The sequence below is a fragment of the Narcine bancroftii genome, chromosome 14, assembly GCF_036971445.1.
Source record: "Narcine bancroftii isolate sNarBan1 chromosome 14, sNarBan1.hap1, whole genome shotgun sequence".
In the NCBI taxonomy this organism is placed as follows: Eukaryota; Metazoa; Chordata; class Chondrichthyes; order Torpediniformes; family Narcinidae; genus Narcine; species Narcine bancroftii.
In genome coordinates this window covers 66,031,236-66,056,860 of record NC_091482.1, presented here as the reverse complement: position 1 = coordinate 66,056,860, position 25,625 = coordinate 66,031,236, and the positions used below count along the sequence as shown (strand labels likewise).

The following is a 25,625-nucleotide window of genomic DNA, read 5'->3' as shown; positions in this document are numbered from 1 at the left end:
CCTCCTGTGCTCCAAGGAATCGAGCCCTATCCTGCTCAGCCTGTAGCTCAGGACTCCTGAGTCCTGAGAATATTCTCATAAATCTCTGCACCGTCTCCAGCTTGACAACGTCTTACCTATGGCACAGTGATCAAAACTGAACAGAATACTCCAAATGGGACTTCACCAATGCCATACACAACTTCACCATAACCTCCCAACTTCAGTACTCCATAATGACTGGGGACAGGTTTCTTCAGGATGAAGAATCCCCACCAGTGACTGGGATTAATGCTACTGGTGAACTTGTCTGTGGAAGGAGAAGACTTCTCTGATTCACCTGTTCTCAGGCTTTTGCTTAATCTCTCCCTGGTGGAACTGGTGTGTCAGGATTCAGGCTGCAGTAGGTTAGGGCTGTGACCCACTGAACGCAGGTTTGAATAGGGTGTTTTCTGAGACTGCACCTTGCTACACTTGGCTTGCAACTGAAGAATCCAGAACCAGTTGTGAGGAATGTTTGCAACACTGGGTTCTTCCTGAGTGAAAATTCAACCAAGCTCCAGTAGACCAGAACCAAGGGGAGAAAATGATTGTGGGCTAGTTTTTGTGTTGTACGTTGACCTGGAGGCTGTGAGACAAATAGCCTGGGCGTAGAGGAGCACAGGTTTCTCTCTGAATCCTCCCTGTTCTTTGGTTTTAATGTTTATCTTCCCTGTTTTAGCAACCATCTTTCACCTGCCAGTGGTGGCTCTCCTACCGTTCGACTGATGCCAGTAGTTTTCACTTTCAAAATTCTGACTATCTCACCTGAACTGAGAGAGTATCAAGTTGGGACCTCGTTCCAACCTGCTATCTAGTTCTGCATCACTGAGCTCAGTGCTCATACTGGTACGCTGTCTGGAATGGTTTTAAAGCTTGAGGTGGACTTCTAGTCTTTTATTTCTCCTGGTACATGTAACTTTGCCACCAGAATGGTACAGCATGAATATTCCAACAAAAACATGTCAGCAGGTCAAGCGACAATGGCAGGAGACAAAAAATTTCCGATTGGATCCCTTCAGAAGAATCCCTATTTGGTCTGCGAGGGCAGGGGTGTTAAAATGAGGCAAAATATTATAATTCTCATCCCCTTTTGGTGTCATGCAGTAACAAAAGCAAAAAGATTGTGGCATTTATTACACTGACTACTTACTGAAAGCAGACCTACCCAAAAGGCGAGTGAGATCAACAGGCAGCTGGAAGGCTATGGTAGGAAATAAATGGGAAAAGTTGCTACTTACTGGCTTGCTTGTTAACCGCAACAGTGACTATTTTTGCTTGATTCACAACCTGGGTTCAGTGCTGGTTCTCTCGGTGGAGTTTGTTCATTTTCCTCGTTGTGTGGATGTCCTCTTGCAGGTGTGCTGGTCAACTAACTAGTGTAGGTGAATGGCAAAGTTTGAAGAGAGCAGAATATGGGGAGACTAAAAATTGTCATTAGGTTTGGTGTGGGCGAAGGGTCTGTTTCTATGTTGGATGCCTTGTGACTGCCCCGTGACATCATCTGTGGGACAAAGGTTTGTGGTATCATTTCCCCTATTGATGATGTCACGAGGGAGGAGCTCTATTCAAAAATGTCTGCTTCAAGTTCGTCTCCAAGCCACAAGTAACAGCATAATTTGGTGAAAGCAGTAAGTTTACTGGACCATTCTGCTCTCTAAATGTTGATTTGTTTTAAGAGTAGATTAAGAACTATTCTGTAAATGTTGATTTGTTTTAAGAGTAGATTAAGAACTATTCTGTGACCAATGGTTTGGAGATGGAGAGAACATTCTGTTGGGATACCAAAGCCAACCGTTCCACTAACATCAGCCCCAAGAAAGAGCAGTCTGTTATTGCCCACTGCAATTCCCTCAGTTGTCTTTTAGGTGCTCCGTCCTCGACAATAACTTACATTAGTGGATTCTGTGTTCTTGCCTTGATGTACCTTTCATGTACCAAAGGTTGCCAGATGGGCTGTCTGCATTGCAATTTCACTTACGACAGTAAAATTTCTTATCATTGCTTTGTCTTTCAAATAAGATAATAATCTGGGGTCAAAATAACACAAGCTTCAATGTTGATTTTCAAATGCAGTCTCCACAATATCATGGCTCTACCATTTACTTTTCAACCTTTTATATGTGGGAGAAGAGATGCTACCTTCCTGTGCTGTGGAATCCTGTTGGTCATTTAGTTTGGGAATTCGCTGTAGGTGTGCAAGTTCTTCATCACCATTCTGTTTATTTTTTAAGTTTTTGAGTCAAAATGATATTGCTGTAAGCTTTCTTGCCCCAGTTCTTCAACTTTATTGCAGGCTTGCAAAGCCAATAGAAATGGTTTAGAGCAAAGTGCCGCAATTGTGGATTTCAGCAAACTCTGAGTTCATTGCTCTATCCAGCTTGGGTTAGATAAAGTGGTTGTATGGCCTTGCAAATTTTAATACTTGCAAACCTGCCCTCAGATCATGCACTGTTGGCGGAGCACTGTTGGCGGAGCACTGTTGGCGGAGCACTGTTGGCGGAGCACTGTTGGCGGAGCACTGTTGGCGGAGCACTGTTGGCGGAGCACTGTTGGCGGAGCACTGTTGGCGGAGCACTGTTGGCGGAGCACTGTTGGCGGAGCACTGTTGGCGGAGCACTGTTGGCGGAGCACTGTTGGCGGAGCACTGTTGGCGGAGCACTGTTGGCGGAGCACTGTTGGCGGAGCACTGTTGGCGGAGCACTGTTGGCGGAGCACTGTTGGCGGAGCACTGTTGGCGGAGCACTGTTGGCGGAGCACTGTTGGCGGAGCACTGTTGGCGGAGCACTGTTGGCGGAGCACTGTTGGCGGAGCACTGTTGGCGGAGCACTGTTGGCGGAGCACTGTTGGCGGAGCACTGTTGGCGGAGCACTGTTGGCGGAGCACTGTTGGCGGAGCACTGTTGGCGGAGCACTGTTGGCGGAGCACTGTTGGCGGAGCACTGTTGGCGGAGCACTGTTGGCGGAGCACTGTTGGCGGAGCACTGTTGGCGGAGCACTGTTGGCGGAGCACTGTTGGCGGAGCACTGTTGGCGGAGCACTGTTGGCGGAGCACTGTTGGCGGAGCACTGTTGGCGGAGCACTGTTGGCGGAGCACTGTTGGCGGAGCACTGTTGGCGGAGCACTGTTGGCGGAGCACTGTTGGCGGAGCACTGTTGGCGGAGCACTGTTGGCGGAGCACTGTTGGCGGAGCACTGTTGGCGGAGCACTGTTGGCGGAGCACTGTTGGCGGAGCACTGTTGGCGGAGCACTGTTGGCGGAGCACTGTTGGCGGAGCACTGTTGGCGGAGCACTGTTGGCGGAGCACTGTTGGCGGAGCACTGTTGGCGGAGCACTGTTGGCGGAGCACTGTTGGCGGAGCACTGTTGGCGGAGCACTGTTGGCGGAGCACTGTTGGCGGAGCACTGTTGGCGGAGCACTGTTGGCGGAGCACTGTTGGCGGAGCACTGTTGGCGGAGCACTGTTGGCGGAGCACTGTTGGCGGAGCACTGTTGGCGGAGCACTGTTGGCGGAGCACTGTTGGCGGAGCACCGTTGGCGGAGCACCGTTGGCGGAGCACCGTTGGCGGAGCACCGTTGGCGGAGCACCATTGTGCAGATTCACCTGTCATCGTGAACTAACCTGGAAAGTTTCAAGTTTCAAACCAACACTGCCCATTGCAAACTGGTGGTGGCCATGAGGAATACTGGCTGTGGCTGCCTTTGGCTGTTTCTCCTCCTCCTCCTTTTGTCACCTCTCCTGGATGCACCCATGTCTGAAGGCGGGTTAACAAGGGGTGATTTTATTTTTTCAGCTTGAATGGTCTCTTGACAATTTGTATCCTCACATCCACCACTGCCTTCAGGAGGGGAAGTGATCAGTACGCCTGAATTTAATTGCTTTCCCCAAAATTAAAATTAAATAGATACCAATGAAGGTGATCACATCTAATATTCAACCCGATAGTCTTGAGCTTTAAGGAAAGAATTCCTGGCCAGTTCTATTACTGTCAACTATTTTTAAATCACTCTCCCATTTATTTAAAAGTTATGTAATTGGCTTTCAAGTTTTCTTGGATAAGTGATCTCTAACAATAAATTTTATTGAAATTATTTGTTGTTATCTTTTCTAAGCCTAGGGGCTTTGTTACCTTGCTGTGTATATCCTTTGGAACTTTGGACTGCAGACAATTCAGTTTTCCACAACTGATGCATTAACAAAGAAAGCTCGCCAGCCTATACTGTTAGACATTTGAGGAGATTTAGTAAATCACCAAAGACTCTTAACAGGTCTGCTGCAGAGAGCATTCTGACTTGGTTACATCACTAGTATGGAGGTGCCAATGCACAGGGAAAAAAATGACAGTTGTGAACTCAGCTAGCGCCATCATGGGCATCATTCTTAATTCTTTTGAGGATATCTACAAGAGGCAGTAAAAAAACAGCCTCTATCTTCAAGGACCCTCACCACCCAGGCCATGCCCTTTTCACACTTCTACTATCAGGAAGGATAGTTTGGAGTACTGTGAGTAGTTCTGGGCTCCCTCATTTCGGAAAGGATGTGCTGACATTGGAGAGGGTTCAGAGGAGGTTCACCAGGATGATTCTGAGAATGAAAGGGTGCATTTACCAGTTCTTGGCCTGTACTCATTGGAATCTAGGAGATGGGTCGGGGTGGGGGGGGTTGGGGGGGGGGGGGTGGAATCTCATTGAAACATTTTAAATGTTGAAAGGCTTGGACAGAGTAGATGCAGAAAGTTTGTTTCCTGTGGTGGGAGGGTCTTGGACAAGAGGGTACAACTTGAAGGGTGTCCATTTAGAACAGAGATGCAGTGGTAGATCTATGGAATTTGCTACCGTAGGCAGTTGTGGAAGCTAAATCATTGGATGTATTTAAGGAGCGATTGATAGGTTTCTTGATTAGCCAGGGCATCAAAGGTTATGAGGAGAGAATGGGGCTGAGTGGGGAACTGGATCAGCTCATGATTAAATGGTGGGGCAGACTCAGTGGCTGAGTAGTCTTGTTCCTGTGAAGCCATGCGTTGAGAGCCATCCACTTCAAATAAATTGTGTTAACTGTCACTAAATTTGCCACTGTGGCAGCTGCGGCTATGTCTTTGTCCGCAGGAGCACGCTCTGGACTCCAGCATGGTGCCCATACAAAGTGATGCATCAGAATGGAACCACGTGCGTCCATAAGAAGACCTTCACTATTGTCTGCTTTAAGCTGGCACATCTAGACTGCAGGCCTGACTGAGAGCTCCAGGTGTGGGGCAAGACCACAGCCTGGCAGCTGACGTCATAAAGGTCCTGGGAGTCGCAAGTGTCATCGGGTTCCAAGGGATTTAAGCACTCACGAGTTCTATTCAAGTCAGTTGGTTCAACTCACTTTCGAATCTGTGTGGTTCTTTCACTCACTGCGGGCCTAGTGTGTGACTACACAATAAATTTGAGGAACTGTCTGATAGGATGGGTTAAACTGGGTTTTCATCAGAAAGACACTGAATCAAGGTAGCCTTGGATCATCTTGACACACTGTTGAAACACTGGCTCCTGAGGGAGGACTGTATGCTTTAGTCTCGCCAGAAGCTACCTGATCATGCAGCTGAAATATGCAACAACCAAAAACCTTTCCAGCTGAGTGAGTTTTTTTGATTTGATATTTCAGATCAATTCACTTAAAGGATCAAGGGAGAAAATTTGATTGTTCTTGCTTCACAGCTGACGTTCACCTTTGCTGGTTATCCCTTGGTGCCCCCATCGGTTGATGTGACCTGTATATTGTCTTAATTTTTAAAAATTGCTGCTCTTACTACATTGGACAACAAATTTTTCCAGAAGATTTGCTTCCTGAAAAAAAAATTGGGGATTATGATAGACAACCTAAAGTTGAACACAAAGATAATTTCAGATTTGCTGTTTCATGTTGGTTGGAGAAACATTAAATGAACTTTTATTGAATTTAGTATTTTTAATCACATGGTGACGCTGGCACATTGCATTCAACTGCCTTAAAAATGTTTTGCTGCTAATTTTCATCTGATGCCTCTCGTGAAGCTGTCCAACAATAGTCGTCCAGCATTGATGGATTCCAGTTGCCCTGATGCCACTTTTCCACGGTCACAACGACCTGGTGAAACCTGTCACCGTGTTCATCACTGACCGCACCCAGATCAGCAGGGAAGACGTCAGAGTGCGAATGCAGAGAATGAATTTTCAATGACATGAAATGTTCATGGTTTTGTCAGGTTGGAGCATATTGTCAATCAGTTGGATGTAGTTTGGTAGCTCTGTAGTTGGCAAGAAAATTCTCAACAATGTCTTTAAAAGCCTTCCATCCTATTTTCTCTGGCCTCGCCAGCAGATCTTTGAAACTGCACTAAGTCCATACCCAGCCATGCTTGAACTAACCAAAACAGCGGACTTTGTGGGAAATGTACGAGTAGATTTAAAATATGGCAGGAAATCGCAAAAGTAGGTTGTATATTTTTTTAAAAAAGTACATGAAGATGCACCCAAGTGTTTAGGAAGCGAAATCTCTTTTGTCCAGTGCTACCACAGTAAATTATTTTTCTCTCTACACCATTAATCATTTTCAAAATTAACGGAACAGCAAGAAGATGTTTGAAGAAGGTGGAAATATCATGGGAGGGAATTACCGACCTCTGGTTGACACAAGCAAGCCCCTCAATTCTGTCAAAACCTCCTGCTGCCTCGAGAAATCAGTCACCATATTTCTTTATCCCACCCTTCAATTGGGCAAAAGATCCATGAGGTTGAAATCAAGATCCCCCAGTTTCAAGGGCAGTTTTATTTCCTGAGATTATCAGTCTCTTAAAATTGTTCCTCTCATGGGCAAAAGTTGATGCATTATTTTAAGTAATTTTCTCCATACCCTGCACTTTGAAACTCTCTACCTTGCTGCTCTTAGCCTACTGTATCTCTACATCCTATACTTGGTATTGCACTATCTGCTCAGTTTAAGTACAAGTTGACATTCCTGGTTAAGCACACCAAACAAGCTTTATTACTGAATCTTGGTGATGGGACAACAATTCAGCTTGAATTCAGCTAGCCGTAGGGTGGTAATTAAATTCTGGGATGAATAAGAGGATGGTGGATTTATGGACTGGAGGAATTGAGAGTTATGGGGAAAAATTTGAAAATGAGTATGAAAGTTTGGGGAAAAAAAAATCAAAGCATTGATTAACCAGTAGCCAGTGTTGGTCATCAAACACTATGTTGATGGGGGAATGGGACTTGGTACAAGTGAGGATCAATGATATATTGCAGAGGCTCACCGGAGGCTTAATCAAACCAGCTCAGGAGGTTCCGAGCGATGTCACGATGTGATGACATCATTTGGAACGCTCGGGGTTTTTAAATGCGTGACTTGAGTTACAAATACATGAATATTGTTCAGTGAACATAGTAATTTTAGAATAAGGATGCCCAACTCAGGGGGCTGTTCTGATTAAATTTTGATTAGCCCACAAAATGGCATTAACTTGCTTTGCTCCATCGTTCAGCCTGTGAAGTTTTCTTACAATTGGCACATTCCTGTTGGAAATCCATTGACGGCTGGGGGTTCTTTCTAATCCAGGAAGTTAGTTAATCATTGTAAATGTCTGTTTTATCTAGTGGGAACAATTACTCAATTCAGTAAAGGATGTCCCTTGCTTGCATTTGTCCAGTGATGATAAATATTTGCTCTCCCAAGTTGTTACAGCCCCACTCGTGAGCAACCAAATTCAGAACAGCAGGAACTGGGAGACTAGAATGGAAACTGAAAACCTTTACAAAAAAGGAAACTGAAAATACTTCAATCACAGTGAAATGAAAGTTACAAAAGTAGATGGAAGATTTGTGGTTACTTGTGAGTTGTAGGGAAATGGGGGGTGGATGTTGACGATATTTGGTCTCCGGAGTGGTTACGAAGTCAGCGCAGCGCTATTCCAGCACCAGCTATCCAGGTTCGAATCCCACGCTCTTCCAGGAGTTGGTACGTTCTCATTGTCTGCGTGGGTTTCCTCCAGGGGCACTGGCTTACTCCCACCCTTAAAGGTACAGGAGTGTTCATTTTAATTGGCCTGTAAGCCAGAGGGCTTGTTACTGTCTGAAAAGAAAAAAGGAATTGCATATGAACCAGAGCGGGTAAGGACAAGAGAGTTCCTGCCTTGAAGGGTTTAAGAGTCATAGCCCTTTGGCCCAACTTGTCCCTGCTGACCAAGGTAGGCCTAGTCCCTTTCATTCAGCCCATATCCCTCAACCTTTCCTATCCTCGTACCTCTGAATGCCTTCTGAATGTACAATTTTCCCACTTCTACTCCTTCCTCTGTCATCTTGATACCCACCACCCTCTGTAAGAAGGCCCCCCTCCCCTTAATCATGCCCTCTAGTTTTTGATTCCTCTACCCTGGGAAAAGGTTATGATTACCTTGAGCCACATCTGTATTAATTCCTCATTTGTAATTGTCCAATAGTTTCCTGATGATCAACAGTTTCCAGAATTATCTGATTATTTGAATTTAATTTCTCAACCACTATGCTGGAGTTTTTGCTTGTACCTCTCAATCAATGGCCAAGACCTCTGACTCTTTGTCCAACAACTTAACCACCTGGAGGACTGTAATTAGGAGAATCATTATCTGAAATTGTTGACCTCTGATGGTGGGGCTAGCGGTAATATCTCCAATTTATGAGATTATGTTCCACAAGCTTATGATAAGATTCATTAGCCCAGAGCAGAAGAATGAAAACAATGTGTCGGGACTGGAAGCTATAGTTGTACCTGTGGACTAGATGGATCTGTTTGGTAAAATGGTTGGCATGGTTAGTGTTGCAGTTAGCGCAATGCCATTATAGTGCCAGCGACAGGGGTTAGAATCCGGCACTGTCAGTAAGGAGTTTGTATGTTCTCCCCTTGTTTGCGTGGGTTTCCTCTGGGTTCTCCCATTTCTTCCTACCCCTCAAAACACATGTGAGTTGTAGGTCAATCGGTACAAGTTATCTTCAAAGAGGGTGTGGCATAGCTAGCAGAGGGGCCTCGTTATCACTGCAATGAATGACCCCAGTTCCATCCTGAACTGTCTATGTGTAGCTTTGCATCATTTCCCCAGTGACCACATGGGTTCATTTACTCCCAAAATTGAAAGACTTGCTAGTTAATGGGCCACTGCCAATTCCCCCTCGTCTGCAGGTGAGTGTAACTGGGAGCTTAATGTTCAGCGAGTCAAAAGACTGGACTATGTATGGTTCTAAGAATTCAAATTTATTCATCATCCAGTTGTAACTGTAACCTGACAAAACAACATTCTCCAGTCCACGATGCAAACACACTGTTATAATGGCCCAACTTACGATATTTCAAAGTTATGATGGTTCACTGGCATTATATTTTATGATTAAAAATTGCTTTTTTCAGTATGGAATAAAAGGTATACAACATTTAATTATAAAATAGGCTTTGTTTTAGATAAATTTTTCCAGTTATAGGCTATGGTAAGTGGTCTGGCACATTTAATGTCGGTTCGGCTATGATGTTCGGTAGGTGCGGTATTCTTTATCGACTTACAATTTTCCGCTTATGATGGGTTTATTGGAACATAACCCTATTGTGCGTCGAGGAGCACCTACATAAACAGTGAAATCCCTGTTGTCTGAAATTCAAGCATCTATGGCGGCTCGCCCACGCAACAGGCGAAATGGCTCACAGAGTTGCGGGCAAGTCCACGGCAGATCTGACTCTGAGAGCTCTGGGTGCGGGGCAAGCCCACAGCCTAGTGGCTGATGCCATAAAGGTTCCCGGGAGTCGCAAGCATCATTGAGAGATTTAAGTGCATGTAAGAGTTCTGTTAAAGCCAGTTGGTTCAACTCACTTTCGACTCTGCGTGGTTCTTTCACTCGCTGCGTGACCAGTACAACTACACAACCGGCAAAAAGAAACTGCAGAAAATAAATAAGTAAATAATACAAACGTTTCAGATTGGTGACCCCTAGCGGTCAGTTTGACAACGATGCAGCATACAATCTCAAGCAACCAAAAATTCACTTATCCGGCATCTGCCAATCCCCTAGGTGCTGGATACTGGGGGGGGGGGGGTTTACTGTATACACACAGAACCGATACGCATGTATTAAAAATAAATACTATTAATAAATAGTAGAGTTATGGAGCATTGTTTTAGTATTTCAACAGTCTCATTGCCCGAGGGGAAAAGCTGTTCCTCAGCTTGATGGATCTGGCTCCAATACTTTTGTATCTCTTTCCTGCCGCGAGTCGCTGGAAGATGCTGTGTGTAGGGAGGTAGGGGGCCTCACAGATTTTGTGAGCCCTCTTTAAACAACATTCAGTTTGATGGGTGGGGCAGGAAAGACCCCAGTGATCCTCTCTGCCACTTTTATTGATCCGATACTTTACAGCAACTGTACCACCCTGATAGAACCAAGAAGTGAAGTTTAGCTGCTTAGTGACTGAACCTTCAACACTATTTTCACTGCTCAATCAGCTGACTGAAATTTGACCAAAGGGAATTTTAGCTGAAGCTGATGCATTAGAATAATACTCAAAGTGACTTTAATCGCCAGTCTCAGTAGTAATGTGTAAAACCAACAGGATTAAACCTTGCTTAATTATTAAATCCTAACAGGCTACAAGAATAAAGAAAAAATAGACTGAAATGTTTTATTGAAGTAAAACAACCTTAATTTCTTCAGAGATTGTGATGTACCTCATGATAGTCAATATCCATGCCAATTGCAACCAAATGTTTGGCTTAGATTTCTCTAAACTTTTTCCATCCACTCTCTTTTCCAAATGTCTTCTAACATTGTCAGGGGGAGCAGCTGTCCCTGAACGTGGTGGTGCGAGTCTTGTGGCACCGATACCTCTTCCCTGATGGCAGCAGCGAGAACAGAGCGTGCACTGGGTGATGATCACTGCTGCTCTCTAATGGTGGCGTTCCCTATAGATGTTCTCAGTGGTGGGGAGGGTTTTGCCTGTGCTGTTCTGGACTGTGTCCACTACCCTTTGGAGGGCTTTACACTCAGGGATATTGGAGTTCTCATACTAAACCGTAATGCAGCCGGTCAGCACACTCTCTACCACACCTCTGTAGAAATTTGCTAGGGGTTCTGATGACATACCAAACATCTGCAAACTCCTGAGGAAGTTGAGGCGCTGATTTGCTTTCTTCACAATACCATTGGTGTGTTGGGTCCAGGAAAGATCCTCCAAGAAAGTGACACCCAAGAACTTAAATTTGCTCACCCTCTCCACCTATGATTTCCCCCAGTGATCACTGGATCGTACACCTCTGGGTTTCCTTTCGTGAAGTCAACAATCAGCTCCTTAGTTTTGGTGACATTGGGTGCAAGGTTGTTTTCAATCTCCATCCCGTATATTGACTCATCCCCTTCCTTTACACAACTCACTACCGTGGTAGCATCGGCAAATTTGTAGATGGTGTTATTGTCGTACCGAGTTACACAAATCGTAGGTGTAAAGTGAGTAGAGCAGGGGGTGAAGAACACCCTGATGTAGGCATCTTTGCTGTCCTGGTGTTCCAGGGACTCTCCTTCCCTGAGAATAAAACTTACTAGCACCTTATCCATACCCCTCGTTATTCCATAAGCCTCATCCCTCAGCCTCCTTCGCTCCAAGGAACACTTGTTCCAGCCCATCTAATCTCCCTTTATGATAGGCCCTCCAGTCTGGGTCACAATCTTACCCACATCTTCTCAAGCTTAATCACATCCTTCCTATAGAGCATGATGACCAGAACAGCATAGTGTCCAACTGAAACAAGAATGTTTTTCAAAAATCGTCTTTATTCACAATAAATTATTTTCAAGAAAGAAAACCATTCAAAGTCTTCTCCCACCCATAGAGTCAATCAAATCTATACCTTCCCATCAATGTTCATTATTCTCCATATAACCCATTACCACCCCTGTGGCACCTTTTCACTTCTCCCCCTCTATTGTTTGAGGGACTTGGTCTCAGCCCCTCAAGGCTCGGTAGTGGGAGGTCTCTAGTCTGCGGTTCTTCCCCACAGCGCCCTTGTGTTGGCTGCACTGTGCCTCAGTGGATCCCTCAGCATGTACTCCTGCAGCCTGGGATGTGCCAGCCGGAAACATTCCCTCACCGGCATCTCTGTGTGCTGAAAGACCAACGGGCAGACCAAAGAGCATCTTTCACTGAGTTGATGGTCTCCCAGCTGTTTTGGATGCCTGACTCTGTGGGCGTTCCCAGGAACAGCCCAGAGGCCAGAGAGTCCTCTGTCACGCTGCTGCTGGGGATGAACCTCCTTAGTGAATCTGCATTCGGCAAAGAGGACTGTCTCCATTCCACTGCAGTCATCTTGAGAACAACGTGCTTACTGTAACAAGGTGTCCTTACTCAATGGCTTGGCTGTTGAAGGCCTTCTTCATTCCATTTAAGAGTGTCACCTTTACTTTTTCAATAGTATAAAGTGTGAGAAATTGGAGGGACTGTTGAGGTTATTAAATCATACTTTAGTATAAACAGGAAGTTGATGCTGTTCCTCTAGTTAAACCATGCCCAGAGAAGGTTTCTTCATTCAGATGGTAATGAATCTTTGGAATTCTGCTCCCAAGAAGCTTGCGAAGGTTCATTCTCAGATTAGATTCAAAACAAATTTTTGGATATAAAACAAACAGACAGATATGGGGTTCGTCTGGAAAATGTCACTGAAGTTAAAAAAAAAAGGGTTAATAATCTCTTGATTTATTCCTTATGTTTGCAATATACTGTGAACAGTTGTGGACACTGTATATTGGGAGAATACATTAGTCCCGGAGAGCAGCAGGGATAGATTAAATGATATCAAATTATTCCAGTGATTAGACGTCCTGGAATGTGGAAGGATATAAGCGGTCAGATGAAAAACTAATAAGAAGGGAAACGATTTACATTGGTTAGAGATCCAAAGATTAAAGATCAAGTCTAAAAGTCAAAACCAGGCCAGTCAAGGGCGAATATATCAACTTGTTCCCATTTTCCTCCAGGAGTGAAGTTAAGCAGCTAAAAACGAACTGCTGGAGTAACTGCAGATCAGACACATTCATGGAGGGAAAATCCTGCTGCAGGACGTCCATTTCTCTCAATGGATGCTGGCTGACTGACCTGCTGAGTTTCTTTTGATCCACGAGCCCAATTACACCCAATTACAGGCCCCAGTACGTTTTGAGGAATAAGAGGAAACTGGAGCCCCTGGGGAAAATCTACAAGGATGCGGGAAGAACGTGCATACTCCTTTCAGAGAGTGTAGGATTCAAATCCGGGTCACTGGCGCTGTTACGGCGTGTGCTGGGGTAGTAGAAGTAAAAACGCAGGAACTCAGCCAGCCTTGCAGCGCTTAGCAATATACGACCAATGTTCCAGGCCTGAGCCGTTCCTGAAAGTACGAACAAAAAGCAGACAGGCGTCTGAATGAAAGGGGCAAGTATGGGAAGGGGAGGGGTTTGAACCAACCCACAGACAAAAGGTGTTAATTGGATGTGATAAGAGAAAGGTGAGAATGAATTTGGCCCTGTGAAAAGTGACAGAGAGAAAAGGGAAGAGAGATCAAGATAGCACACAGAACTGAGAGAATGAGAGGAAAGGAGGCAGGGGGTGAAGGTTTTAACGAAAAGCGGAGGTCTCTGTGTGTATCTCTCTCTCTCTCTCTCTCTCTCTCTCTCTCTTTCTCTTTCCCCTTTTCCTTCATGGAGCCAAAATCTCATCTTTCCTTATATCCTTTTGTCTGTCAGTCTGGAGTGATCCCCCTCCCATTCTCCCCCTTTCTCTCCAGTCTTTATTCAGGCGCCTGACTGCTTTTTGCTTCTACCCTGAGGAAGGGCTCAGGCCTGAAACATCGGTAATATATCTTTACTTCCTACGGATGTCACAAGACTGGCTGAGTTCCTCCAGCATTTACTGGGTGTTGCTAATTAGATGTGGGGCCAGGCAAGAAGGAACAAGGTGAGTGACGTTGGCTTGGGTGTGCGCAGCTCTGCGGGGAGTGGCTGAACAGAAGAGAGTGCTCTCAGCTGCTGGGAAATAAAAATATTTTCACAGAATGCACTCACGTGATTGTGCTGTGGGAAGTGAAAACAGCAATAGGCAAATAAGAGAGTGTAACCATGGCTACTATTTGATGTGGGCGTAGCTTGAATTTGACGTTGATCTGTTGGCATTTTATCTCAACCCAGAGCAGAAAGTGAAACATAGGGCTCAAGGCCACTGAAGTCAGTTTTGTTTTCTCACTGCAGGGAGGTATTCAGCAAAGGGAACGAGAAGTGTGAAAGAGGAAGTTGCTGTTGCGCTGTGCTCGACTCGCTGGCAGTTTGCAGGGACCACTTGTTGCCTTACACTCGCTGAATGATGATAGATCCTTCCAAGTACGTGGCCATGGACTGCGAGATGGTGGGACTGGGCTGCCGCGGCCAGGAGAGTGGACTGGCACGGTGCAGCATTGTAGACTACAATGGAAAAGTGATCTATGACAAATTTATCAAGCCGGATGGGAAAATAACTGATTACAGGACGAACGTGAGTGGGATTCGTCCCTTCAACATGGTGACAGCATTGCCTTATCACATTGCCAGGGAGGAGGTGAGTTTCTCCTTTTAAAGTAATACAGCAGTATCTTTATGAATCTGCTACACACCACCCTAACCAGTAACTACCCTAACCAGTACACCACACTAACCAGTAACTACCCTAACCAGTACACCACCCTAACAGTAACTACCCTAACCAGTACACCACCCTAACAGTAACTACCCGAACCAGTAAACCACACTAACCAGTAACTACCCTAACCAGTAACTAACCTAACCAGTACACCACTCTAACCAGTAACTACCGTAACCAGTACACTGCCCTAACCAGTAGCTACCCAAACCAGTACACCACCCTAACCAGTAACTACCCGAACCAGTACACCACCCTATCTAATATACCACCCTATCTAATACACCACCCTAACAGTAACTACCCAAACCAGTACATCACCCTAACCAGTAACTACCCGAACCAGTACACCACCCTAGCCAGTAACTACCCTAACCAGTACACCACACTATCTAGTACACCACCCTAACCAGAACACCACCCTATCAAGTACACCACCCTAGCCAGTAACTACCCTCACCAGTACACCACCCTCTCTAGTACACCACCCTAGCCAGTAACTACCCTAACCAGTACACCACCCTATCTAGTACACCACCCTATCTAGTACACCACCCTATCTAGTACACCACCCTAGCCAGTAACTACCCTAACCAGTACACCACCCTATCTAGTACACCACCCTATCTAGTACACCATCCTAGCCAGTAACTACCCTAACCAGTACACCACCCTATCTAGTACACCACCTTAACCAGTACACTATTCTAACCAGTAACTACCCTAACCAGTGCACCGCCCTAACCAGTACATCACCCTAACCAGTAACTACCCTAACCAGTGCACCACTCTAACCAGTACACCACCCTAACTAGTACATCATCCTAACTAGTACACCATCCTAACCAGTAACTACTCTAACTTGTTCACCACCCTAACAAGTACATCACCCTAATAAGTACACCACCCTACCCAGTACACCACCCTAACTTGTTTCCCACCCTAACCAGTACACCATACTAACTAGTACACCACCCTAACCATTACACCACACTAACTAGTTCACCGCCCTAACTAGTTCACCTCCCTAACCAGTAACTATCCCAACTAGTACACAATCCTAACTAGTTCTTCACCCTAACTCATTCACCAACCTAACTAGTGCACCACCGAACCAGTACACAACCCTAACCAAAACACCACCCTAACCAGCTCATCACCCTAACTAGTACACAACACTAACCAGTACACCACCTTAACCAGTACTCAGACTAACCAGCTCACCACCCTAACCAGTACACTACTCTAACCAGAACACTAGAACACTATCCAAAGCAGTACACTATCCAGTGCTCTAACCTAACTGGAGTATTACCCTGACTAGAAAATCGAGCTCCAGTTTCCATCAGCACCCCCGCCCCCACCACTCCGCCACATCTTTCCATGTATGCAATTGTGTGTGTATGTGTCTATGCATGAATGTATGTGTATATGTGTGTTTGTGTGTGTGTGTCTGTGTGTGTGTGTGTCTGTGTGTTTGTGTGTGTATATGTGTATGTAATTGTGTTTGTGTCTGTGTGTGTGTGTGCATGAGTGTGTGTATAGGTGTGCATGTATGTGTGTGTATACATGTGTATGTGTGAGTATGTGTGTATATGTGTCCATGTGTGTGTTTATGTGTGTGTATGTATGTATGTGTGAGTGTGTATGTATATGTGTGTGTATGTATGTCTGTGTGTGTATATGTGTGCATGTATTTGTGTGTGAATGTGTGTATGTATGTGTGAATATGTATGTGTGATTATGTGTGTTTATGTGAGTGTGTGCATGTGTGTGTATGTGTGATTGTGTGAATATAGATATGTGTGTATGTCTATGTATGTATGTGTACATATGTGTATGTGTGTGTGAGTGTGTGTAGGTGTGTGTCTATGTGTCCACATGTGTGTGTGTGTCTGTGTGTGTGTATGAGTGTGTGTATAGGTGTGTGTCTATGTGCGTGTATGTGTGAGTATGTGTTTGTGAGGGTGTGTGTATGTATGTGTGAATATATGTGTGTGTGTGTTTATGTGAGCGTTTGTATGTGTGAGTGTGTGTGTGAGTGTGTGTATATGAGTGAGTGTTTGTGAGTGTGTATGTGTGTGTGAGTGTGTGTATGTCTCTCTCTCTCTCTCTCTCTCTCTCTCTCCTTTCCCTGTGTTTCCACAGAGCCCCAAACAAGTCCTCATCTCTCCCTCCCCCAGTCAAACCTCACCTTTCCTCTCTCCTGCGTCCCATCTATATCCAATTAACAACTTGCGTCTGTTGGTCTGTACTCCTCCCTCTTGCCCATTCCTCCCTTCTCAACTTGGGGAAACCCACGCATACATGGGGAGAATGTACAATCAATCTCACCAGATTGGAACCAGGGCCCATGGTGCTTGTAACAGCATTGAGCTGACTGCTAAGCTAACCCTGCTTATGTATGAACTAAAATAGAATATTAATCTGTCATTTTATATGATCTTTTTTCTTGCACTAATTTACTTTATACTTCTTAACTAGTATTTCTTATGTATCTGAATATCTTTATGTCTAGTGCAAGATGAATTTTACCACATTATATTTGTGTGTATGACAAACTCTCTCTCATCTCTCATCCATCTGATCTATTAAACCTACCTTAAATAACCAGGACCCACAATACAGAGACCTACAGCAGGGCCACTTTATGGATGTGAATACATCCTGCCCTTCATGCCTTCGGGAAGTTCAAAACCTCTTTAATTTTATTTTTAAATTTAGACATACAGCACAGTAACAGGCCCTTTCGGCCCACGAGCTCGTGCTGCCCAACTTACAGCCAATTAAACCACTCCCGTGGTACTTTTTTGATCAGTGGGAGTAAACCGGAGCCCCAGGGAAAACCTATTGGTCATCCAGATTTTGGGGGTCGTCTTCTACAAAGAGTATCTCTTAAAACCTACATTAGACGGAAATTCATGGGTCATTTTATACACGAGTAGTCCGATACTCCGGCTTTTAGGGTATTGGGAATTTTAAATTTAAATCTAAATTTAGACATGCACAGTAACAGGCCTTTCAGCCCACAAACCTGTGCTGCCCCAATTGCCCAATTACACCTAAAACACTTGCGCGCGCGCACACACACACACACACACACACACACACAGAGGCACGAGCACACACCACACACACACAAAGACACACGCACACACACACAGGCACGAGCACACACCACACACACACACACACACACACACAGGCGCAAGCATGCACCACACACATGCACAAAATCACATACATGAAAAGATGGGGGTGAGTGGGGACTAATGGAAACCAGAGGTCGATTTTCTGGTCAGGGTAATATTGAAGGTTGGGCGGAAACCAGAGCACCCATGGAAAACTCACGCAGACATACAGATGGTGGTGGATTTGAACCCGTGTTGCTGGTACTGTAATAGAGTTGTGCCAACCACTACACTAAACGTGCCGTGGATAAACAGAGTCAATTTGGTGACCATTAGACTGAGAAGTTAGCTGGTGGTCCCCTGGCCAACATCATCCAACACTAACAATCGATTGTTTTCTTCCCATGGGATTTTGGTTGTTATGCCATCCAGCCTGGCAGCAGTAGATTTAACATTGAGAGCATTGTGGGAGATCCCAAGGAGAACTGCAATAGGATATTCTACTAACAGCACCTCTGCCAATTCCATTCAGATTTTGAAGATTTTAGAAGGAAAGATCATTGTGGGTCATGACCCAAGGTCAGATTTCCGCGTCCTGCAAGCTGACATTACCGACTATTCCATCCGGGACACCTCCTCCTGCAAGCTACTGATTACAAAAGCAATGCTGAAAACTGACAGGCGTGCCTCCCTAAAAATTCTCTGCCAGCATTTGCTGGGGAAAAGAATACAGGTAAATGTGAGAAGATGTGCAATGCCACGTGAATGTTTCCAGAGGAATGTCTCAAATATTTTCCAAGATTCAATATTCTTTAATTGTCGTGTAATAAAGCAGAAAATGTAATATTACGCAAAATGTCCTTTAGTCTGCTGCAAGGCAAAGAGTCACCATTAGTATGGCCCAGTGCCTCTCAATGTAAGAGAAAGAGAATTAAACAAGAGTCCCTTCGGAGACGTTGAGTGTCCGTGGATTCACCTCCTGCAGATACATAGACCCCTGTTTGATCCGTTGGAAACCTGAGTTCCAGATCCAAATCAGAATTTATTGTCGTGTAGATGTCCTCGATGGAGTGAAGCCTGGTGCTTGTGATGTCGCAGGCTGAGTTCACAACCCTCTGGAGTTTATCTTGTCCTGAGAGTTGGGTCCGGCAGTTTGCCCTCTAACTACAACTCCACTGCTTTCAAATCAAGTCCACACACCGCTGGCCAACCAAATTCATTCACTGCTAGAATCATAAAATTATTCCCACATTCCTGTTTTCCCATTTTCCAAATTTGTTGCCCCCCAGACAACAAATCACTAGCTTGAGGAAGTTCAAGGAAAGGCAAGAGCATGATGGTATCTTGGCCATCGGCGAAAGGTTGGTGGAGCTGATGCCCTCACAAACCAGCCCCCCACATTTATCCTGGCCTTATCTTGGCCGTGGAGTTGGGAATTAGAGGCACATTCAGTAGAGTGGAAACAGACCCTTCAGTCCATCTTGTTTATGCTGACCAACCATTTGGTGTATATCCCTCTAAACCAGCCATTCTCAACCTTTTCTTTTGGCTTAGGACTCAGCTCAAATTTTGAGAAGCCGCCATATTCACCACATGTGCTGTTGAATAGGACGATCCAAAACTTTTTTTAAAAATCACCTTAAAGTGGGGCGTCCTCTACGAGGGGTCTAAAATTCTTCCCTCGACGACAAAGTCTCAGTTCAGCCGCCATCTTCCTGCCAGCTCCGACGCCATCTCGCGCATGCCCCGTTAGTGAATTGCAAAGTTTCAGAGCTCCTCCGCCCCAGTCTGACTACTGTCCGCTCTGTACAGGCTTTAAACAGCCTGTTGCAGGAGCCAACCAACAGTGGTTTATTTTAAAATATCCAAATAAAATTTAAACTTTAAATTATCATTTGTTATTAAAATATTGTGCTTTTAACAGCATCCACTGGTCAGCGGTAAGTGCCAGATTTGGGGTGGGTCATCTTATACAAAGGGTATCGCTCAAAACCAACATTTTAGGTGGAAATTCTGGGGTCGTCCTATACAGAGTCATCCAGTACAATGGCATATTCGGTAGATGGTTTCCTCCATACTTTTCTCCTACTGACTACATAAAAAAACCTAAAAATGATTTCACTCTGTGCCCTCCCCCCCCTCCCCCCCCTCCCCCCCCCCCCATTAAATGTACTGTGCAAACTAATCCTATTTATATACCTGTCCAAATGTCTTCATCCGAATGTTGCAATGTCTCCACTTCGACCTACCCACCACCCTTCTCTGTGAAGGAGCTTCCCCTCCAGGCTCCTCTCACCATGAAGCTTTGTCCTTCAGCTTTAAGATCCTCCTATCCAGCCACTTTCAATGCAGAGTGAAGCTACATCCATATAATTCCTCAATTGTAGGTGGGGTATAAAACCCTCCATGCTGTCCTCTTAGGCAGGGCAAGGGCAGAGTAAAGCCATTGGGTCATGCAGCTTGTAAGCAGGACCTTTGAGTGGGAACAGAATATCAAGCTTATGCAGTAAAATCTCTGGTATCCGGAATCTATGGGGTTGTTGATGCTGGATATTTGAATTTTCTGGTTGCCTGAGACACACTTTTACAATGCCTAAGGAATACACCTGCATTAAGATCAACTTTATTCAAACAGCTGCTGTGGACGGGACACGACCGGGGCATTCCACTGGCTCCCATCTTCACCAAGGGGCTCTGTGGAGAATATTTACTCTTACAATTATAAATTTATTTACGTTTTAATTTATTAATTTAGTTCCTCGAAATTTTTTCTGCTGGTTGGTTGAATTCCAGATACTGGAAATTTTACTGTATTCACAAGAGTTTAGAAGAATGAGAAGGGTTACCATAGAAACCCACAAGGCTCAACTTGAGTTGGGCAAATTAGAAGCAGGAAAGTTCCCAATGGCTGAGAAAAGTCTGCAGACGCTGTGATTGTAGTTAAAAACACTGAAATACTAGAAAAACTCAGTTTTGCAGTGTCCATAGGAGGTAAAGATATATTACCGATGTTTCGGGCCTGAGACCTTCTTCAAGGCACGAGTATAAAGCAGGTAGATGTCTGCATTAAAAGGCTGGGGAGAAGGAAAGAGAGCGGGGAAGGAGAACAGACCAACAGATAAAAGGAATTAGACATGGATAAAACAGGAGAGGAAACGTGAAAATTGATTGGGGGAGAGATGACTGTGAATGCAGATTGAAGGAAAGGAGAGAGAAAGGAGAAATAGAGATGGATAAGGCCCACCCAATCCCATTCTCAATGGTTTTCACCAATGGTGGAGGGGTCATGAACAAGGGGACCACTGTCTAAGGATTGAGCACAAAGGACCAAAATGAGAAATTCCTTCACCAGAGGGAAAATACTGTATATATCTATCTAGGGGCTGAAGAGATCTTACAGAGAACGGGGAACTGAATCTGAATGAATGTTATTGATCAGTAGAGCAGGCTCGAACCTTGATGTATTTTTTTTGTGCAGCACCCCTGCTAATACAATGTGTTCCCCTGTCATGTTCCTGATGGTTCTCACTTCTCTCTGACAGGACGGTTTCAAGGGACACTCCTCTGTGGAAGATGCAAGTGCAGCAATGGAACTTTTCAAACTCGTGGACACCATGTGGGAGCGTTACATCAATGAGGGGCAAAGGGTGGAGATAGTTAACCGATTTGAAAGATACAGCAGATATTAATGAATAAAACAACCTAACAGATGAGGAAACTCCTCTGATTTTCATATGCCACTTGAACATGGAATCATATCTGCTGATAGACCAGGATCACAAACTGCCTTCCATTATTTTATTCTCTGAGCTCAATTGTTCTAGAATTTAACTTCCTTAGATCTTACTCCTTGAAACCAATGGTCGTCCTCTGTGTGGCGCCTGGACCATGGGGCAGGCAAGGTCAACAATGCTTCATTCTGCCTTACTCAGAAGAGTAGGGCCCACTCTTGGTTGTTTATCCTTCTTGCTTCACTCTTTTTAGCTCAGGGACTTGAGGCAATCCATTAGCACCTAATATTACACCGGGTGACTGAAGAGCCTACCTGGACCCCAGTGGTGGAGAGACTTATGACCCTGTTAAATACTGTATATGGTGGGCTATTGCGCAACTATGCACCTATGTACCTTAAATCATTGTTATAGTTTTAAAGCACCTTTTCATCGGACAATACCTCACGTTTGATCATTTTCTTTAAGACTTGTTTGTTGTGTCTGTGTGTGTGCACGTGTTTCGGTGTGTACGCGCGCACCGAGGGATGCATGTGTTTAGGTGCATAGGAGTGTGTCTGTGTGTGCATACCATATCAGGTTTATTGTCATCTGACTGTACAAGTACAACCCAACGAAACAGCGTTCTCGGGTTCTCAGTGCACAACATACAGACACACATCTAGACATAACACATATACAAACAAACAATACATATGCAGGATTAGTATTTTGACTATACAAATAAATAAATATTGTTTCATCAATATGAGAGACTCGGGTGGTTAGTTCCTTTGGTCGCTCAACATTCTCGCTGCCTGTGGGAAGAAGCTGTTCCTCAGTCTGGTGGTGCTGGCTCTGATCCTCCTGCATCTCTTTCCCGATGCGAACAGCTGGAAGATGCTGTGTGCAGGGTGGAAGGTGTCCTCCATGATTTTTGTGCATCCTCTTCAGACAACAATCCTGGTAGATCATGTCGGTGGGGTGAGGGGAGGGAGACTCAGTGATCGTCTCTGCTGCTCTAATGGTCCTGCAGGGCTGTGGTTGTGCATGGGTGTGTGTGAGAGTGTGTAGATGTGTGTATACGTATGTGTGTGAGTGTGTATATGTATGTGTATGCATGTGTTCATATCTTTGTATTTATAGTGGTACACCACTGGCCTACTGCAGGGGGCAACATTTGTACCTGCAGGAGTGTAAGGGGGACAGGACAACACCTGGCCGACTGTCAATCAGCCGGCCTGAAGGGATCAAGCCCCACCCAGTTGGGTGTCAATCACCCTCTGGGATATAAGCCTGCGCTGGTCTCCTGAAGCTCACTCAGAGTCACTGCAGCTACAGCCAGCCTGTGGATTAAAGCCTGTAGTAAATCTTTACTTTGTGCATGTCTGATTCTGGCAAACAGCGCACCACAGTATGTGTGAGTATGTATATGTGTATGTCTGAGTGTGTGTATATGAGTGTGTGTATATATATCTATATATATATAGATATGAGTGTGAGTGTGTATATATGAATGTGTACATGTATGCGTGAGTGAGTGTATGTGTATATGAGTGTGTGAGTATGAGTGTATATGAGTATATATGAGTGTGTATATAGATGAGTGTGTGTATATGAGTGTAAGTATGTGTGAGTGAGTATGTGTATATGAGTGAGTATGAGTGTATCAGAGTGTGTGTATATATGAGTGTATGTATGTATATGAGTATGTGTGTGTATAAGTGTGTGTATATATGAATGTGTGTATTTATATGAGTGTGTATATAGTGTTTGTGTGTATATATGAGTGTTTGTATGTGTGAGTGAGTGTGTGTATATGTATATATGAGTGTATGTGTGTGTATATGAGTGTGTATATAATTGATTCTGTATATGAGTGTGTGTATATGAGAAGGTGTATATGAATGCGTGTATATATATATATCTATATACATGAGTGTGTGTATATTTGAGTGTGTATATATGAGTGTATGTGTGTATATGAGTATGTGTGTGTATATAAGAGTTTGTATGTATGTGTGAGTGAGTGTGTATATGTGTGCATATGAGTGTGTATGTGTGTATATGAGTGTGTGTGTTTAAGAGAGTGTGTGTATATGAGTGTGTGTGTATATATGAATGTGTGTATATGAGTGTGTGTATATATCAGTGTTTGTATGTATGTGTGAGTGAGTGTGTGTATGGGTTTGTACATGAGTGTGTATGTGTGTATATGTGTGTGATTGTGTGTACATGAGTATGTGTGTATAGGAATGTGTGTATATATTACTGTGTGTATATATGAGTGTGTATGTATATGTATGAATGTTTATGTGCATATATGAATGTATATATGTATGTGTGAGTGAGTGTGTGTATCCATGTATATGAGTGTGTATGTTTGTAAATGAGAGAGTATGTGTGTATATGAGTGTGTGTATATAGAGTGTGTGTATAAATATGAATGTTTGTATATATGAGTGTGTGTATATAGAGTGTGTGTATATATATGAGTGTTTGTATATATGAGTGAGTGTGTGTATGTGTGTGTATATGAGTGTGTATGAGTGAATATGAGTGTGTGTGTATATATGAGTGAATGTGTGTGCATATATGAGTGTATGTGTCTGTATATGTGTATATATGAGTGTATATATGTTTGTAAATGAGTGAGTATGTATGTATAGGAGTGTATGTATATAAGAGAGTGTGTATAAGAGTGTGTGTGTATATGAATGTGTGTGTATATGAGTGTTTGTATGTATGTGTGAGTGAGTGTGTGTATTTGTGTGTATATGAGTGTGTATGTGTGTATATGAGTGTGTGTCTATATGCGTGTTTGGGGGTATATATGAGTGTACTTGTGTATTTATGAGTGTTATGTATGTATGACTGTGTGTATATGAGTGAGTATGTGCATATATAGTGTGTGTATATAAGTGTGTGTATTAGAGTTTGTGTGTATGTATATATGAGTGTGTTTGTATGAGTGTGTGTGTATATGACTATGTATATGAATACGTGCATGTATATGAGTGTATGTGTGTGTATATGAGTGTGTATGTGCATATATATGAGTGTGTATGTGTATAAGAGATTGTATGTACATATGAGTGTTTGTATTTATGTGTGAGTGAGTGTGCGTATGTGTGTATATATGAGTGTGTATCTGTGTATATGAGTGTGTGTGTATAAGTGTGTTGGTGTATATATGAGGGTGTGTGCATATGAGTACGTATATGAAAGCGTGTGTGTATATTGAGTGTGTGTATGAGTGTGTATATAATTGCTTTTGTATATGAGTGAGTGTGTATATGAGTGTGTGTGCATATATGAGTGTGTGTGTATGAGAGTTTGAGTGTATATGAATGTGTGTGTATATGAGTGTATGTGTGCACATATATGAGTGTATGTGTGTGTATGTGCGTATATATGAGTGTGTATGTGTGTATATGAGTATGTGTGTGTATAAGAGTGTGTGTGCATATGAGTGTGTGTATATGTGTGTGTATATGAGTGTGTGTGTATATATATATATGAACGTGTGTTCATATATATGAATGTGTGTGCATAGGATAGTGTGTGTATATATGAGTGTTTGTGTGTATATATGATTGTTTGTGTGTATGTGTGAGTGAGTGTGTGTATGTGTGTATATGAGTGTGTGTGTATAAGAGAGTGTGTGTATATATGACTGTGTGTATATCAGCATGTGTGTATATATGAGAGTGTGTGTATATATGATTGTTTCTATATATGAGTGAGTATATATATATATATGAATGATTGTGTGTATATATGAGTGTTTGCATGTATATGTGAGTGAGTGTGAGTGTGTGTATGTATATATGAGTGTATGTGTGCACATATATGAGTGTGTGTGTTTATGAGTGTGTGTATATATGAGTGTGTGTCTGTACGCATGTTTGTGTGTATATATGAGTGTATTTGTGTATTTATGAGTGTTATGTATTTGTGAGTGAGTGTGTATATATGTGTGTATGTGTGTATATGAATGTGTGTATATGTGAGTGTGTGTGTATATAAGTGTGTGTATGTATGAGTGTATGTGTGTGCATATATGAGTGTATGTGTGTATATGAGTGTGT

At 43.7% G+C, this 25,625-nt stretch overlaps 2 protein-coding genes across 10 annotated transcripts in view; one reads left to right on the top strand and one right to left on the bottom strand.

Annotated features, from left to right (window-relative positions):
* Positions 1-1,713, bottom strand: part of LOC138749945 (kelch-like protein 25) — a 53,934-nt gene extending 52,221 nt beyond the window's left edge. Inside the window, exon 1 of one of the 7 annotated variants that reach the window (XR_011348970.1) lies at positions 1,260-1,713. The gene's annotated coding sequence lies outside the window, so the exon portion shown is untranslated. The remainder of the gene's footprint in view (positions 1-1,259) is intronic. The other 6 variants (XR_011348960.1, XR_011348967.1, XR_011348966.1 and 3 more) reach the window with 6 other exon arrangements.
* On the top strand, positions 45-21,997 carry LOC138749947 (interferon-stimulated gene 20 kDa protein-like). 3 transcript variants are annotated; one of them, XM_069912042.1, is made up of 4 exons: positions 45-1,649; positions 14,270-14,612; positions 18,357-18,557; positions 21,367-21,997. In XM_069912042.1, exons 2-4 carry the CDS (start codon positions 14,379-14,381, stop codon positions 21,511-21,513), a joined length of 582 nt encoding a protein of 193 aa, XP_069768143.1. In that variant the 5' UTR covers positions 45-1,649; positions 14,270-14,378; the 3' UTR covers positions 21,514-21,997. The 3 variants fall into 3 exon arrangements, with proteins under 3 accessions (XP_069768143.1, XP_069768145.1, XP_069768144.1); XM_069912044.1 differs by lacking the exon at positions 45-1,649 and adding an exon at positions 5,362-5,506; XM_069912043.1 differs by lacking the exon at positions 45-1,649 and adding an exon at positions 5,516-5,636.
* The last annotated feature ends 3,628 nt before the right edge of the window (positions 21,998-25,625 follow it).

What these genes read in the sequence shown, in the direction of transcription:
- LOC138749947 (XM_069912042.1), top strand. Translation starts at nt 14,379, where the DNA reads ATGATGATAGATCCTTCCAAGTACGTGGCCATGGACTGCGAGATGGTG. An exon ending in ATCACATTGCCAGGGAGGAG is followed by an intron (nt 14,613 to 18,356) that starts GTGAGTTTCTCC and finishes AATTCCATTCAG; the next exon opens with ATTTTGAAGATTTTAGAAGG. An exon ending in TGCTGGGGAAAAGAATACAG is followed by an intron (nt 18,558 to 21,366) that starts GTAAATGTGAGA and finishes TCTCTCTGACAG; the next exon opens with GACGGTTTCAAGGGACACTC.